The following is a 14,350-nucleotide window of genomic DNA, read 5'->3' as shown; positions in this document are numbered from 1 at the left end:
TGTGTTGCTGCCTTATCTAGCCGGCTGAAAGCCAAGGCTAGGCTGTGGGAAACTTGCTTACTTTTTCTTTTTGCATTTGCTTCTTTACTGGTATGTTCTAAGTAATTTTCCAGCATCAACAACAACATGCTTTCTTTGCTACTTCCTTCACTCTTGCTTATTTATGTTTGTATTTTAATCAAGTTTCATTATTAAGCATGTTGTAATTTGTCCCTTCCTTTTTCTGAATTCATGTTTCCCTTATGTATGAACTCTATGAACCCCAAACCTCATATCTCATATGTGCTTGTATTCCTTGGTTGGTTTGAGGGCATGTCAGCATTAGACATTGTTGTGCATGACCCAAACCTGACCCTCCCTGATCAAATACTTCATATCCTCTTTATGTGTGTGTCCTCTGGCTGGTTTATGGGCATGCCAGCATCACTTATTGTTGTGCATGTCCAGATTTTGACCCCTCTTAGGGTCATATACCACTTGCAATGTACTCCCAAACCCCTGCCCCCTTTGTGCAATTACTGATGCTATATAATTTTAGTTTTACTACTACTGTTTTCCAAACTACCCTTGCCCCTTACTATTCTCAACCCAGTTCTTAAACAACTCTCTGCTCATGAACTTTCACTATACTCTTAGACTTAGGTTCTGCCCCTCTTATGTGAGCCTTGCCTTGGGACCCAGGAGCTCCCTCTGAACTTGGACACATGAGGGCTAGCCCTTCCACACTGCACTCATCTCTATCTGATTATGCAACTTGGGTGTGAGCACTGCTCGGGGTCCCCTTGCGACCCTTGGGGAATTTTGACACACTCAAGTCTGGGAAAGGCTTTGAAACAATGGCATTTGAGGTGGTTTATTCCATAACTCAGAGAGGAAGTCAAGAATCATACTTCCTCTGGTTGTAACTTTTCTTTTATACTTCCTTGATGTGATTCATTATTCAGTTGTAATAATTTGTAATAAACGCTGGGGTTGGCTAGTGAAAAGGGCTGGGTAATTATGCATGTTTAAGGGTAGAAATCATGTCTATAAGATTTGTTGCTTTAAATTCTGCATGTTTAACTCTGCATTTAGATACTATGTCTATAAGATCTGTTTTCACTAAAATTCTGCATATTCTACATCTAGGAAATATGCCTATAAGATTTAAATTCTGCATACTTAAATTTGCATCTAGAGAACCTATCTATAGGACTTTTTCTTAAATTCTGCATTACCACGTTTAGACACCATGTTCTTAGGATCTAACTAGTTATAATCGGGCTTCATGTCCAGTAGTTTAAAATCAGTATCTTTTATAGAAATCATGCCTATAGGAATTGTGAGTAAATTCTACCTGCTTCATTACACGTTCAACTAGGTATCATGTCTATAGGAATGAAATCAGCAATAATAGATATCATGCCTACAGGATCTGAAATCAGTCTAGTCTAAAATAAGTCCCATTCATACTATTCTTAATTAGATTTTAAACAACTCTCTCATTTCTTACTAATATAGTTTAGAGAGCATGCCTGTAGAATCTCAAATCATTGTTTTAAAATTGAACTGCTTTGCAATATTCTGAACCAACCAGATATCAAGTCTATAGGACCTCACCCAAACACTTAGGTGAGCCTTAGGTGGTAATAACAATAAACTTGAATCCGCCTTTTGTTAGTTAGCAATTGCTACAACCAGCAGGCAGGCCTGATTCGGACTTCTTATCTGAGTTATGTAATAAACTGGTCTGCCTCAACAATTGAAACTTCCCTTACCTTAGTATGTTAAATTCAGAGTTTAGATATATGTTTAAGTCATGCTATTTATGTGCTTTGTTTGAGGAGGTATACATGAGCCTCTTATTTGTTACATGTTTCTCCTAACGTGCAACCCCTATATGTTTTGTATGTCGCCTTAGCTTTTTCACCTTTAAAACCTAAAATCAGCCTAATATCTCTCCCCTTTAGAAATAGTAGTCCTAAACTCCTCCGGGGTTGATAGGAAGGGACGAGTAGTAGCATGCAATAGAGGTCGAGACCATTCTGCGCTTTAATACCTTAACGGGTGGGAAGGGTAGATATGGAAATGATGATTGGTGCGTTAATACCACGTGTATCTCCTCTTTTGAGGAGTGTTAGACTGGGTATCACATTAATGTGATCCATATTAAATATAAACCTAGGACACCCTTGACCTTTATTTGCAAACTTCTTTTCAAAACTCGTCTTTTAATTTTTCTTTTATGTGTTTAAATTTAAAACCCCTACTATTTGAGCATATACTTGTCTATTTTCTAAATTGCACAAATTCATAAAACTGACTGGTCAGGAACCACACTAGTGGATCTTGAAGGGTGCCTAACACCTTCCCCTTAGGATAATTTCAAGCCCTTACCCCATCTCTGGTTATCAAACGAACTTAGAAGTGAACCCTTATAGGTGTCCCAATGTACCTTAAATCATTAGGTGTCGACTCTTCAAATGCAAAACCCAGTTCCCAAAAGGAACAAGTTGTCCTACACCCGAAATGTCATAAACCCGATCTCCCGATTGCATAAGAGGGAAAAAGGGGGTGCAACAACCACCAGAAGTGGTATATGCCTATAACCACCAGAAGTGATAATTTAGGCTTTCTATGGTTACCATTGAAGATAAGTTAGAGAAAATTTCTCTACTTTACTTGCATGCCTCAATTTGCTCCTAAAGTAGCAATATCTTAAAAGAGGTTCTAAGCCTTCACACAATTTGGTGTGATTAATTCACGTTCAAATAATTATGTTCTGTTCCCTGAAGGATGAGAATATTTGATAAATATTAATCCATTCTTGAAGTAAATGTGACAATATTAATAAATCTCGTAAATATAAATGCGTCTTTGATGTGGATATATTACAATTCACCTCCAGAAGAGGTAATATGATTGAGAGAACATATACTCAATATTTCGTATTTTAAATTTGCTCCTGAAGAAGTAACACAATTGAAATTATCTCCTGAGGCAAGGAAATATTATGAAACTATGTCTTTCTATGCTTAAACAAAATAATAAGCTATTCAAAGTTATTTTTGAAGCACATTTTCATTCCCTGGAGTGAATGAAGAAATACCACAACTCACCACCTGAAGCGGTAGAATAACAAAGGATATAAAATTTATTTTTGTGGCATAAAGATCATTGTCGCACGTACCCATTGTACGTAAAATATCTTGAATAATTTTATTAAATATCATTCTAAGGCAAAAAGCATTCTTGTAGAATGCTTTGTACTACAACCTCATTAATATATTATGGTTAGTTATCGAGTTTCCCGAAGGAAATAACAACTCATGTATCTTTCCCTAAAGGATGTAATGATTATGTGGTTACCGCTTTGATATAAAATATTCAGATGTTAATGGCGTTTCTCCCTGAAAGAGATATTTGTCACAAAGTTGGTGGTAAAAATACTGAAATTCTTAATTTCTTACATTTATAAATTTAGAACTGTCTTTATAATGTTCATTTTATTATGATTTTCTCTCATGATACCAGAAGTGTCTGAGCAATATTTGATAGTACAAAATATATCAACAACTCTTAAAGAGCTAACTGTTTGTCTAGAAGACACATGACACCAGTCGTGGCTAATAAATATTAAATTGTGGATAATAAATGAAGGCTCTCGAAGAGTTTGTATACAAATATGTCATTCATATTATATGATTATGGTCAAAACATATGTTGTAGTAAACCTGAAGTATACTAATACAAATGACTATCATATTGAGACTACAAATGATTGGAAGATTGAAAATCTTCAATTTTGTATTATATCATGTATCAGAGTAAACCAGAAATTTACTAATGCAAAAGCAATCACAATAAATCAGAAATTTACTAATGCAAAAGTTTATGTCATAGTAAACTAGAAGTTTACTAAGATATAGCACATGCCATGATAAACTTGAAGTTTTTATTTGCCATTTTTAAATGAGCTATTTGAGAATTCAAATAAGCATATACTGAAGAACTAGAAGATTCTTGAAGAATTCTCTTGTGCTGCTTGTTCTCATAACAAATTGGTTATACCAGCTAAAGTTGGGACTAAGACCCCTTAATTCTGGAATATATAAAAGGTAAATATGGGCTCATTCACCTATCATGTAAACCACTTATAGATGCATATATAAGATGGTTACATGTGTGTTCATTGTCAACCTGCAGTTTGACATTTGAAATTGCTTTTCTCAACTAAGAGCAAAACTTTCAGATTATGAAATCAAAATAGTTTATCTTGATAATGCTGGTTTACATTCAAGCTGGTTTAGCATTGAATACCTCCTATTAATGGCTAAACCATTGCTTATGAGAACAAAGCTTCATGTGTTAGTCTAAGATTTTCTAAATTGCATATAGCAGCACTTGTATGCATCAGCTAGCAATATATGATAAGTCCTCTCCTCACAATTGGTTTAGGATTAGAAACTAAATATTTTTACTATCTTTTGATGTGTGGTATATGATAAATTTCTCTACCACAATGCACAAAGATATGTTTTCTAAAGAAGATTGGGAATATATGTTAGTTTTCTAATATTTGGGGGATGGAATAAACAGCTGAAAAATATGCTACATGAATCGAATTATCATTAATATGATCCTCACTTAGAAGATAATTCAAGTCAAATGCCAGAAGCATTTGTTGATCCAAAATCAAATATCATATTTCAGCTGCAAAATGTTCCTATTAAAAATTTAAAGTCCCTGAAAGATAGAGTTTACTGTACGCATGAAGCGTGGTAGACCAATCAGTTCCAAAGGTAACAATCCTTGAAAAATGATAAGGAGCTAATGATCAAATGATCATAATGAGGAGAAAATGAGCTCTAGAAGAGCCCACAATATAACATTTCATGAAACTCCAGAAGAAGTTCAGGTACCAGAATATAAAGAAAGTGACGAGATCTCAACAAGTTATGTCTCTTGCGAACCGATACAAAATGATCATCGACGATATATTTGATACAATATAGTGCACAATACTGTGAAATATTGTGAGGATCAGACTAGTAGTCCAGACACCTGAAGATGTCATGCCATTTAAATGCGAGTCATAACCTATGTGACTCATTTGATTAAATCTCTATAAAGATCCCTGAATAATTTAAAATGCCTGAAGCATATTCAAAGTCTCAGAAAATGTACTCAATCAGATTACAAAGATCTTTGTACGGTTTAAAACAATCTGTGCATATGTGGTATTATCGCCTCAATGAATATTTGCTAAAAGAAAGTTACATAAATGATGTTATTTGTCCATATATTTTTATAAAAAAAATGGATTCAGAATTTGTTATACTTGCTGTTTATGTTGATGCATAAATCTTGTTGGAACTCCAGAAGAGCTCCAAAAGGCAATTGAATATCTTAAGAATGAATTTGAGATGAAAGATCTTGGGAAGACAAAACTTTGTCTTGGTCTGCAAATTAAACATTTAACAAACGAGATTTTTATCCATCAATTTGCCTATACAGCAAGTGTTTTAAAAAGCTTTTACATGGACAAAGCGCACTCATTGAGTACACCAATAGTTGTTCGATCACTTGAAGTGGATAATGATTTGTTCCGACCTCCAGAAGAGGATGAGGAACTCCTTGGTCCCGAAGTATCAAATCTCAGTGCAATTGGTGCACTAATGTATCTTGCTAATGCTACAAGGCCTGACATAGCATTTTCTGTTAATTTACTAGCAAGATATAGTTCTTCTCCTACACGAATTAAGGATCCATTCTTACCTCCAGAAGAGAATGATGAACTCCTTGGTCCAGATATATCCAAGTCTCTGCACTGTACTCTTTTTCCCTTGCTCGGGTTTTTTTCCATTGGATTTTTTCTGTAAGGTTTTAACGAGGCACATAATAATGAACATCCAAAGAGGAGTGTTTTGAAAATATTTTTGTGGATTACCATTTATTACTTCGATGTAGATAATCTTTCTGAAGAAGATTATCCATTTAGTACTCCATTAAAGTTTTCTACAAGCAGCTGATGCAGGTAGGTTGCAAGCAACTCAATGAAATGACTTGTAGCAGCTTCTTGGTTTGATGAGATTAATTTAAATTGATCTGAAATAGTGGTGGATAATATTCTCTACAAATTCAACTTTTGAGAAGATGGTATACAAGATTAGAATGCGGAGACTCGAATATTTGAAACAAAGTTTTCATCAGAGGGAGTAAAATACGCGATGCACTCTTTTTTCCTTACTAAGGTTTTTTTTTCCACGGGGTTTTCCTTATAAGTTTTTTAATGAGGCACCTAGCAATGCGTATTACTAAATATGTGCTCTTTTTCCTTCACTAGGATTTTTTTCCATGGGGTTTTTCCTAGTAAGGTTTTAATGAGGCATATTATTTTTTAATGAACATCCAAGGGGGAGTATTATATATATATATATATTTTATGGATGTTCATTTAGTACTCCGTTGTAAATAAACTTCTTGAAGAAGCTTATCTTTTCGGTACTCCGTTATGGATAAATATTACCCCGGCAGAAAATTATCTATATCTGGTACAGTAGCAACTTACAAGAAGCTTACACAACAGGTTGCAGTAGCAGCTTACACAACATCTTGCAGTAGCAGCTTACAGTAGCAGCTTACAAGCAACTTATAGTATCAACTTCCTTTTTTCTATAAATAGAGGAGATTTCAGTTTATTATGTACATGAATTTAAAGTTGAATAATAAATCTCTCTCTCTACTTGTCTTCGATTTCTTTACTTTAAAATCTTTATTTTATAACATAACACAAATTGTTATGATTTAACAAAAAAAAAGATGAAAAAATGAATTTAATCTCAATCCAAAATTTCCATCAAGACTCAAGTTTCTTAGATTTGAAAGAAGAAAACTCATGGATTTGAGATTAAGAGGAATGTTTTTTTTAATAGAATTTTAATTTTTTGGAGTCTCTTTTTTGAGTGTTCGTGCTAGAGACCACATATAAATAATAGAATAGAGGAAAGAAAAATATAATAAATAACAAGACGACGAATGAAAAATTGGGAGGTAGCCGAAAAGATAAATGACTCGGATAAAAAGAAATAAAAAGCACAAAGAAAAGGAAAAGTTGAAGGTTCAAGATAAATTGCAACTTGAATTACACCCGAGAAAAACTTTCAAAAAGATCTACCGGCCATGTCACCTTTATCTAGTTATAGTTGCGGGTGGCAAGCTCAAATATTTAACCTTCTTTGATAGTGTTGTTAAAAAAATATATTTACTAATATAAAGATTTAAGTAATTTAATTCAAAGTTCTAAAATATTTTTTAGTGTTAAAGAGTAGACAATCTTTTTTTCTTTCATCCAAGTTTTTCTATACTTCTTTTTATTTGCAGACTTTAATATTGTCTAACTTGAAATAAAATCATAAAATTCATTATTAAAAATTTTCGGGGACCTAAATCAAAGCTTTACTAGTCTCCTACTTGAGACACATATCCACCCATGACATTCTTAATCAAATTCTATAGATTTTCAATTAAGATAAGACAACAATTAAAGGATGTGTTATTTTAGTTACCAAATATGAATGAACCTGGTTGAACAACTCTATAAATATATGTTAATCATTAATCAGGACGGCTTAATGGAACTAGTGGCTTAAAACTAAAAAATATAAAAATTCCCTGAAATTTCTTTCATAAAATCTACTGTATAATATTGCAACAAAAAAAGTCTATACGGCTTTAATCTAGTGGCGAAAGTGCAATGTATAATGTGTGAGTTAGACACACGTTATATGGCGTTGAACTCTCCCCTAGGGGTGGGCATAAAATCCAAAAAATTAAATTCCGAACTGAACCAAATTAGTTTGATATTTCGATTTTGGTTTTATCGGTAGTTCAGTACGGTATACGATAAATTGCGTTTTTGATATTTCGGTATATCGAAATAACAAAATATTTTAGTCCAACCCCAACTGTTTTATAAAGCCCAATAACTTTAAGCCCACCCCACAAAAGTTCAAAACCCCTAATTCCCTAGTCCCTCACCCTTAGGTCATCTCCAACCTTGCCCCCATCCCTCGTAATGAGGGAGATATTTAGAGGAATTTAGCTCCAATCCTCCCCTATTTTTGTCCCCAAAATGGGGATGAATAGTGTTCCCTCAAATATGGGGGTACACTATTCATCTCCCACATTACTATACATCACTTTTTATTATTATTTTATTATCTAATCTTTTAATTTATCTCTTTATATATACCTAATTATGTTTATGTAATGTCTTTATAATATTAATATTATATCTTAACTTTGGTGTATAATTTTGATAAATTAATTTTCGTGCATTTATTATTTTTATGTAGAAATGACAGTAGATGAAAATCAACGATTTCAAGAATTTTTATTTCGACATAGAAGAATTAAGGACAAAGATGCTCATTTTGCACTTCGTATGGGAGAATACTAAAGGTTGAAGTTGAATATTTATCTAGTATTTCGAATGAATTTTATCGTTATGTAATATGTATTTAATTAATCTTGTATCGCAATGATTTCACTTTTATTTGAATTATTAGTTAATCTATAATAATTATTTACAAATTATATTATTTAAAATTTTATGAAATTATTTTAATTATGGAAATTACAAATTAATAAAAATAAAAGATGGAATTGTTTAATGGAAATTAAGAAAATGAAAGATAATAATATAATATAGAAGAATTAGAAGAATATAAAAAAGTTTGGAAAAAAAAATGAAAAATTGTTGGAGTAAGTTGTCTCCAAAACGGGGAAATCCCTATTTTGGGACAAAAAATGAAAGGTCGGAGATGCGTTGGGCTTGGTCACTTAAAAGCAGACAAGAAAAGGAAAAGCTACGCCTACGCCTGCGGGCAGTATCACAAAATCCCTTTCCCTTTCTATTTCCTAACCTAGTTCAAAAATTTCAAACTTTGCTCGGTTGCTGCGGCGGATTCACGAGTTACGACTCACGACTACAATAGCTTCACGACCTCGGTGACGGCGACTCCTCTCCTCGGCGATTGCTTGTTTGCTCATTGTTGACCTTCATTCAGGTTCATAACTTCTCCATTCTTCATTGTTGATCTTCATTCATGCGAGCTATAATCACATTTCTGAGTTAAGTTGCTTTTTAACTGAGCCGTTTGTAATTTTGTGTTCTTGTTGCTTACAACCTTGGTATGTATTGATACATGTCATTGATTAAACTGGAATTGGCAATCAAATTAGAATTTTCCTTATTAGGTACGGTATTTGGTATGCACAATTGATATATCGAATACCGAAGTACTGAACCGTAATTCATAAATACCGTATCGAAGTACCGGACACCCACCCCTACTCTCCCCTATACAATATATAGCATTAAGTAAAAATGGTAAAATGGTTGAGCCTATTATCCATCGTGTTTTGAACCTTACGACACTTGTCTCGGAAATTTCTTAGTTAAAAAAGACGAGACACAAAAGAATTTGCTTTCTGATGTGTGGTTCAATTAAATGTGACAAAAATGAATAGCTAATTTAGAGAATTTCAGTTGAAATTAGATAGCAAAATAGTAAAAAAATATGAAAAAAGAAAGAAATAAAAATAGAATTGATGAGAAGGTAAATATATCATTTAATTTAGTGAGAGAAAAGTTTTATTCTATTAACTCATTAAATCCTACCTCGATCAAATTTAAATAAAATATTAAATTTAAAATATTTTATTATAAATTGTATAAATATAAATTACATATATTATATACTGATATAGTACTACTTTATATTTAGTTTTTGGGCCTTAAATATTTGGGGGCCTAAGGCAAGACTTGCCTTATCCTAGAACCGCCCTTGCCTCTGTGCTGTTTTTTGGTTCAGAATGGGCAACGACAACAACGCCGCACCAGCTCAGCTGACGGTTGAGGCGGCTGCACAGTTACAGGAAGGCATCGGGTTGGTGCTAGGTAGATGGACTGCCCTTCAGATGGCTATCGAGAACGACTGGGGTGGCCGCAACTCTCGTGAAAAGTCCAGTCAGCTCAATCTCGACATATTTTCCGCCTTCACAAATTCCAAAGGTAATTTTGCATATGATTAATATTCCCTCTGTTTCAATTTATGTGTTTTAGTTTTATCTTGCGTTTTTAAACATGACATGTTATTCACATTTTCATCAAGTGTAAAATGGAAATGTTGAAATTTAAAACTTACTAAATATTAAAAGAGGCAACTTTTTTGAATCAAACTAAAAAGAGAAGCAATACCTCAATTGAAATGGAGCGAGTTACATATTTAAGCCATTCCCAGCTGCTAATATCCCTTTGTTTTCTACTTATTTTATTGTATTTGATTAAAAATTTGTTTTTATTGTTTTTGTGGGTCCGTCATTGTTTTTCATTATGCAGAAAAAGTATATATGGATGATATAGAGGAGATTCTAGATGAGTTCATGTTGTCTCTAAATACTGAAGTCAATGATGGCAGTCTCGAGGAGGTATGGTGCCACTCCTTGCCCTGTCATCCCTAATTCTCTATCATCTTTGTTTGCTGTGTTAGGGCTACATAAAATATTCGTGGGAATGATTTCATAGACAATGAAATTAAGTGGTGCAGTTTTTATGCCTGTGTTTGGAAAACTTCAAACAAACTCCTCGTAAGTGCTTTCTTTTGAAAAGCAAGCACTTCTAATTTTCCAGAAACTTAATCAGGCTTTGAAGTACATCTCATCCGATTTGAAATAATTCAACAAGTATATGCTGTGTGCTAACTTCTGGCGTGATTCAAGTGTGTAAATTCTCCAGATTGTCCTGGTATTTATATTGTAGCACTAAGTCAATTAAAAAAAATTGGGGTCTCAGTAAAGGTTTTTGTCGTTATCAATCAAATATGTTTACTCTGACGCTATTCTTCCCTTTTGGTTATGCTGAAGGTTATGATGTTGCATTTGACCACACTTTCAAACTTAATTCTTTTGGTGAATCTGAAAGAGAAGGCTAATTAGCATTTCGTGTTCGGCCAAAACAGGAAGCTAGGAATATGGATTAGTTTTGTGAAAAAAAATATATTACATTAATAGTATATACTGATATAAGTTCAATTTGGAATTGATCGCATGACCAGCATCCTCTTTAAAACCAATCTTTATTGCTGCCCTGGTGCTTTGTTTCATACAACCAAACTGTCCATTTCAATTGGGAGTATCAAGGTGACTTAAGAACTATATCTTAAATTCAGTGCCTTTACCTCATTTAATTGATAAAAAATACGAGATAAACATCCACAAAATATCATCATGTGTTATTAACTTTTTCTACCTGTAATAATAAAGCTTAGAAGGCTTAGTAATAACTTGCTATGGATATCTCATTGGAAGATATAAATGAATTATGGGAATCAATTGATAGTTAGTCCACAACTTGAAGAAGGATGTTTGTGGTTTGCCCCCCTCCCCTTTGTGGTACTCCGCCTCCCTACAGGCAGCCATTTCCCAGTTCTCCTTAGTTCTGTCCCATTCTCTCTTCTTCATTTTTCTGGGATGAGAATTTCTGTCCCATTCTCTTTGCTGCCAGCCGCTAACCTTTGTTTAAGGAAGCATCAAGCGAACAAAGAAGATCAGGAAACGGGCAGTGGTTTTTTCTTTGCTATTTTCTTTTTGTTGTTGTTATCTTGAATTTTGACCAAACTGTTGTACTGTTCCTGTTAGGGAGAAGTACAATTTTAGAATATAAGAACTAAAATGGTAATGTACCCTTTCTAAATTATGTTGTTTACAGTGGTTAGAAAATTTATTGTTCGTGTAATCATGCATTTCTGTAAGGCTTTGGAGTCAGATATGATGTATGCTTCCCTAACAAATTATATTGATGTTTTCTTTCAGGTAGCAGAAAAAATGATGTTTATGCATGAAGAGTGTCTGGAAGGCAATTTCAATTCAATCAAACTGCTAAGAGAAACAAATGTTGGAAGGAGACCTGCCACTTATGTCAGACAAGTAAGCATCCCTTTTGTTATAGGCAGTATATGTTTTTCCCTCTGTGATCGGTAGAAATTTTTTCTGTTGATCGCCTACTACTTCGCTGTATCCTATCATATGCATAAAAAAAAGTGATGAAGAAGAACTAGTATTTCGGATGAGTTACTTGTGTGGAAGTAATATAGGCCTTAATTCATATTTATTACAATTGAAGCTTGGGTAATTCAGGTATTGGATAATGTTAACTGTATGAGATGAAGGTAATTATGCACGGTGTACTTTTGCTAATTGTTCTTAGGAAGTAGGAACTTGAGAAGAATGAGAAACCTAATATATTCAACCGTTTTATAAGATAACAAGCACAACGCTGGATTATCCCTTCGGAGATGCTGAATTGGTTTGGAGGGTGGTCATCCATACAAATGACCTGGGATCGATCCCCCTCAATGCCTTATGGGTTGAGTGTGTCGCACAGGGCTTGCGTAGTGCGGTTTACATTCCTTGTGTGGTTTGCAGGCTATTACACAGTGGGGGATTTATCCAGAGTGCTCACCCGAAGGGCAGAGGCTGTAGCTGTTGCGGTTTTCATGGAAGTTTCCAAAAAAAAAGCATAAAGCTGGATTCCCCCATTTTCCTAGCTGAAAATGGTTGGTGGGAGGTGCATGTTACTGAAACGTGCTAGTATATCAATTAATCAACCACTCTTCAATCCTAAATTAGTTAGGGTTCACTATATGAGTTCTTTTTGATAAGTGAGTTAATCATTTTGTTCACTAAATGTAAAGCAACAGTAGGAAGATTCTGAATGTGTACTGTACAAAAGAGGCAAAAACTCAATTCCTTATCTTATTCAGGATAAGGAGCTGAGAAATTGTAGCTGTGTCTACATCATATACATTAGCCTTTTGCACCACAAAATAAGCAAGTATGAACATCTGCATTTAAGTTAAGGACAGTCTCCCTTTTCCCTTCGAAGTGTCTTTGATTTTTTCACTCGGTTTGTCAATATTATATTCTTGATCAAAAAAATCTTTGGTTTCTTTCACCAGCCAGCAAATACATGTCCATTTTCCTTTGAAGTATCGTTGGTTAAGCCACCGCTGTGAGCAATTAAAAGGATTGGAAATGATGCATGCTCTAGTCTGTTCATAGTTTGTGTTTGAACTACTTGTTGCATGGAAACTTTATTGTAATATTTCTACTTATTATTTTATTAGTCGAGAGTTTTTCCCTGATGGCCTTGTTCATGAATTCTACTTAAGTGATTCTTGAGGAATTCTATAAAATATCTTGAACTTCTATTATTTTTAGCAGCCCCAAACCGTTAAATTCCCCAGGTTGATGCTGTTGATATATTGACTAATATAAACCCCAAGGGAAAAGTGCCGTAAATTGAAACTATTGCTCTTGAATTTTGCACCCCCCCTCCCCCCGTGATGCATCTTTTTTGTAATTGGAGAATGTTGTCCAGTGATAATTTGTTTTATTGCTTACTTTTGCAAAACTTTCCAGGATGCTAGTGATGACGACGACAGTAGTGATGACGGCAATGAGAACTTGGGTAGCAATTCATCAGATATGGCAATTGATTATGTGGGAACACAGTCAAATTTGGGCCAGGGTATTGTAGTTGATGAGCCTGCGATGAAGCAGCCAGCTGAAGTGGACGAGGACGGGTGGATGAAAGTAGCTACTAGGCGTAACAGAGGTAGAAGGAATTAAAGCACTACTACAGCAACATTATTGTAGTCCCTCACTATGTTCTATACAAATAACTATCAACTTAATTGCCAAACCAATGATATAATAGTGCTCTGTGTGTTTTGTCCTCCCCTAGTCCAGGCGGACACACACAATGATGTACGTAACACGTACAATAGCCCTTTAATTAGGCAGTAAACTTTGTCATAAATGATTGTCGAATTTCTACTTTTTTCAATTAATTAAATGATTTGTCTAGTAAATGATTAAATAATCAATCTTCGTCTTACAGTTTGTTGTTAGCAGTTGAAAAAACTATACAACATGTGGCTAAAAATAACACCAGAGGTGAAACCACAACGAAGGAAAAAGCATGAATTTAGCAATGATAATAATAAGAAGATGCAACTAAGTTAACTCTCTCATATAGACGAATGTTTTGCGGAAAGGTTTAAACAGCAAAACTAAAAGCATCGAGACCTCCACTAATACTAAATTCTAATATCTAATACTACAGAATTAAAAGTTTCCCTTAGTTTAGTTTTTTATCCAAATGTAAGACTTAGCAGAAGAACATAGAACTGCGCACAAACTTGATAAACTGTGACATCTGTGCTGCTTCGTAGCTTGCTTTAGGCGTATAATTAAATCATCACGACTACGGGTACGGTTCCCGTGGTATAGCTGTGGTACATAA

At 34.2% G+C, this 14,350-nt stretch overlaps 1 protein-coding gene across 1 annotated transcript; it reads left to right on the top strand.

The window, feature by feature from the left end:
- Positions 1-8,806: 8,806 nt before the first annotated feature.
- On the top strand, positions 8,807-13,913 carry LOC107770335 (uncharacterized). The gene is made up of 5 exons (XM_016589632.2): positions 8,807-9,050; positions 9,771-10,057; positions 10,385-10,473; positions 11,857-11,970; positions 13,465-13,913. The coding sequence occupies exons 2-5, from the start codon at positions 9,859-9,861 to the stop codon at positions 13,672-13,674; spliced, it is 612 nt and encodes a 203-aa protein (XP_016445118.1). The 5' UTR covers positions 8,807-9,050; positions 9,771-9,858; the 3' UTR covers positions 13,675-13,913.
- Positions 13,914-14,350: the final 437 nt, after the last annotated feature.

This window comes from Nicotiana tabacum, chromosome 20 (assembly GCF_000715075.1).
Source record: "Nicotiana tabacum cultivar K326 chromosome 20, ASM71507v2, whole genome shotgun sequence".
Classification (NCBI taxonomy): Eukaryota; Viridiplantae; Streptophyta; class Magnoliopsida; order Solanales; family Solanaceae; genus Nicotiana; species Nicotiana tabacum.
The sequence above is the reverse complement of the archived record's forward strand: the minus strand, read 5'-3'. Positions and strand labels throughout refer to the sequence as shown.

Bases quoted from the DNA above. Each gene is read 5' to 3' on its own strand.
- LOC107770335 (XM_016589632.2), top strand. From the start codon at position 9,859: ATGGGCAACGACAACAACGCCGCACCAGCTCAGCTGACGGTTGAGGCG. The intron at 10,058-10,384 runs GTAATTTTGCAT...TTCATTATGCAG, and splicing joins CGCCTTCACAAATTCCAAAG to AAAAAGTATATATGGATGAT. The intron at 11,971-13,464 runs GTAAGCATCCCT...AAAACTTTCCAG, and splicing joins CTGCCACTTATGTCAGACAA to GATGCTAGTGATGACGACGA.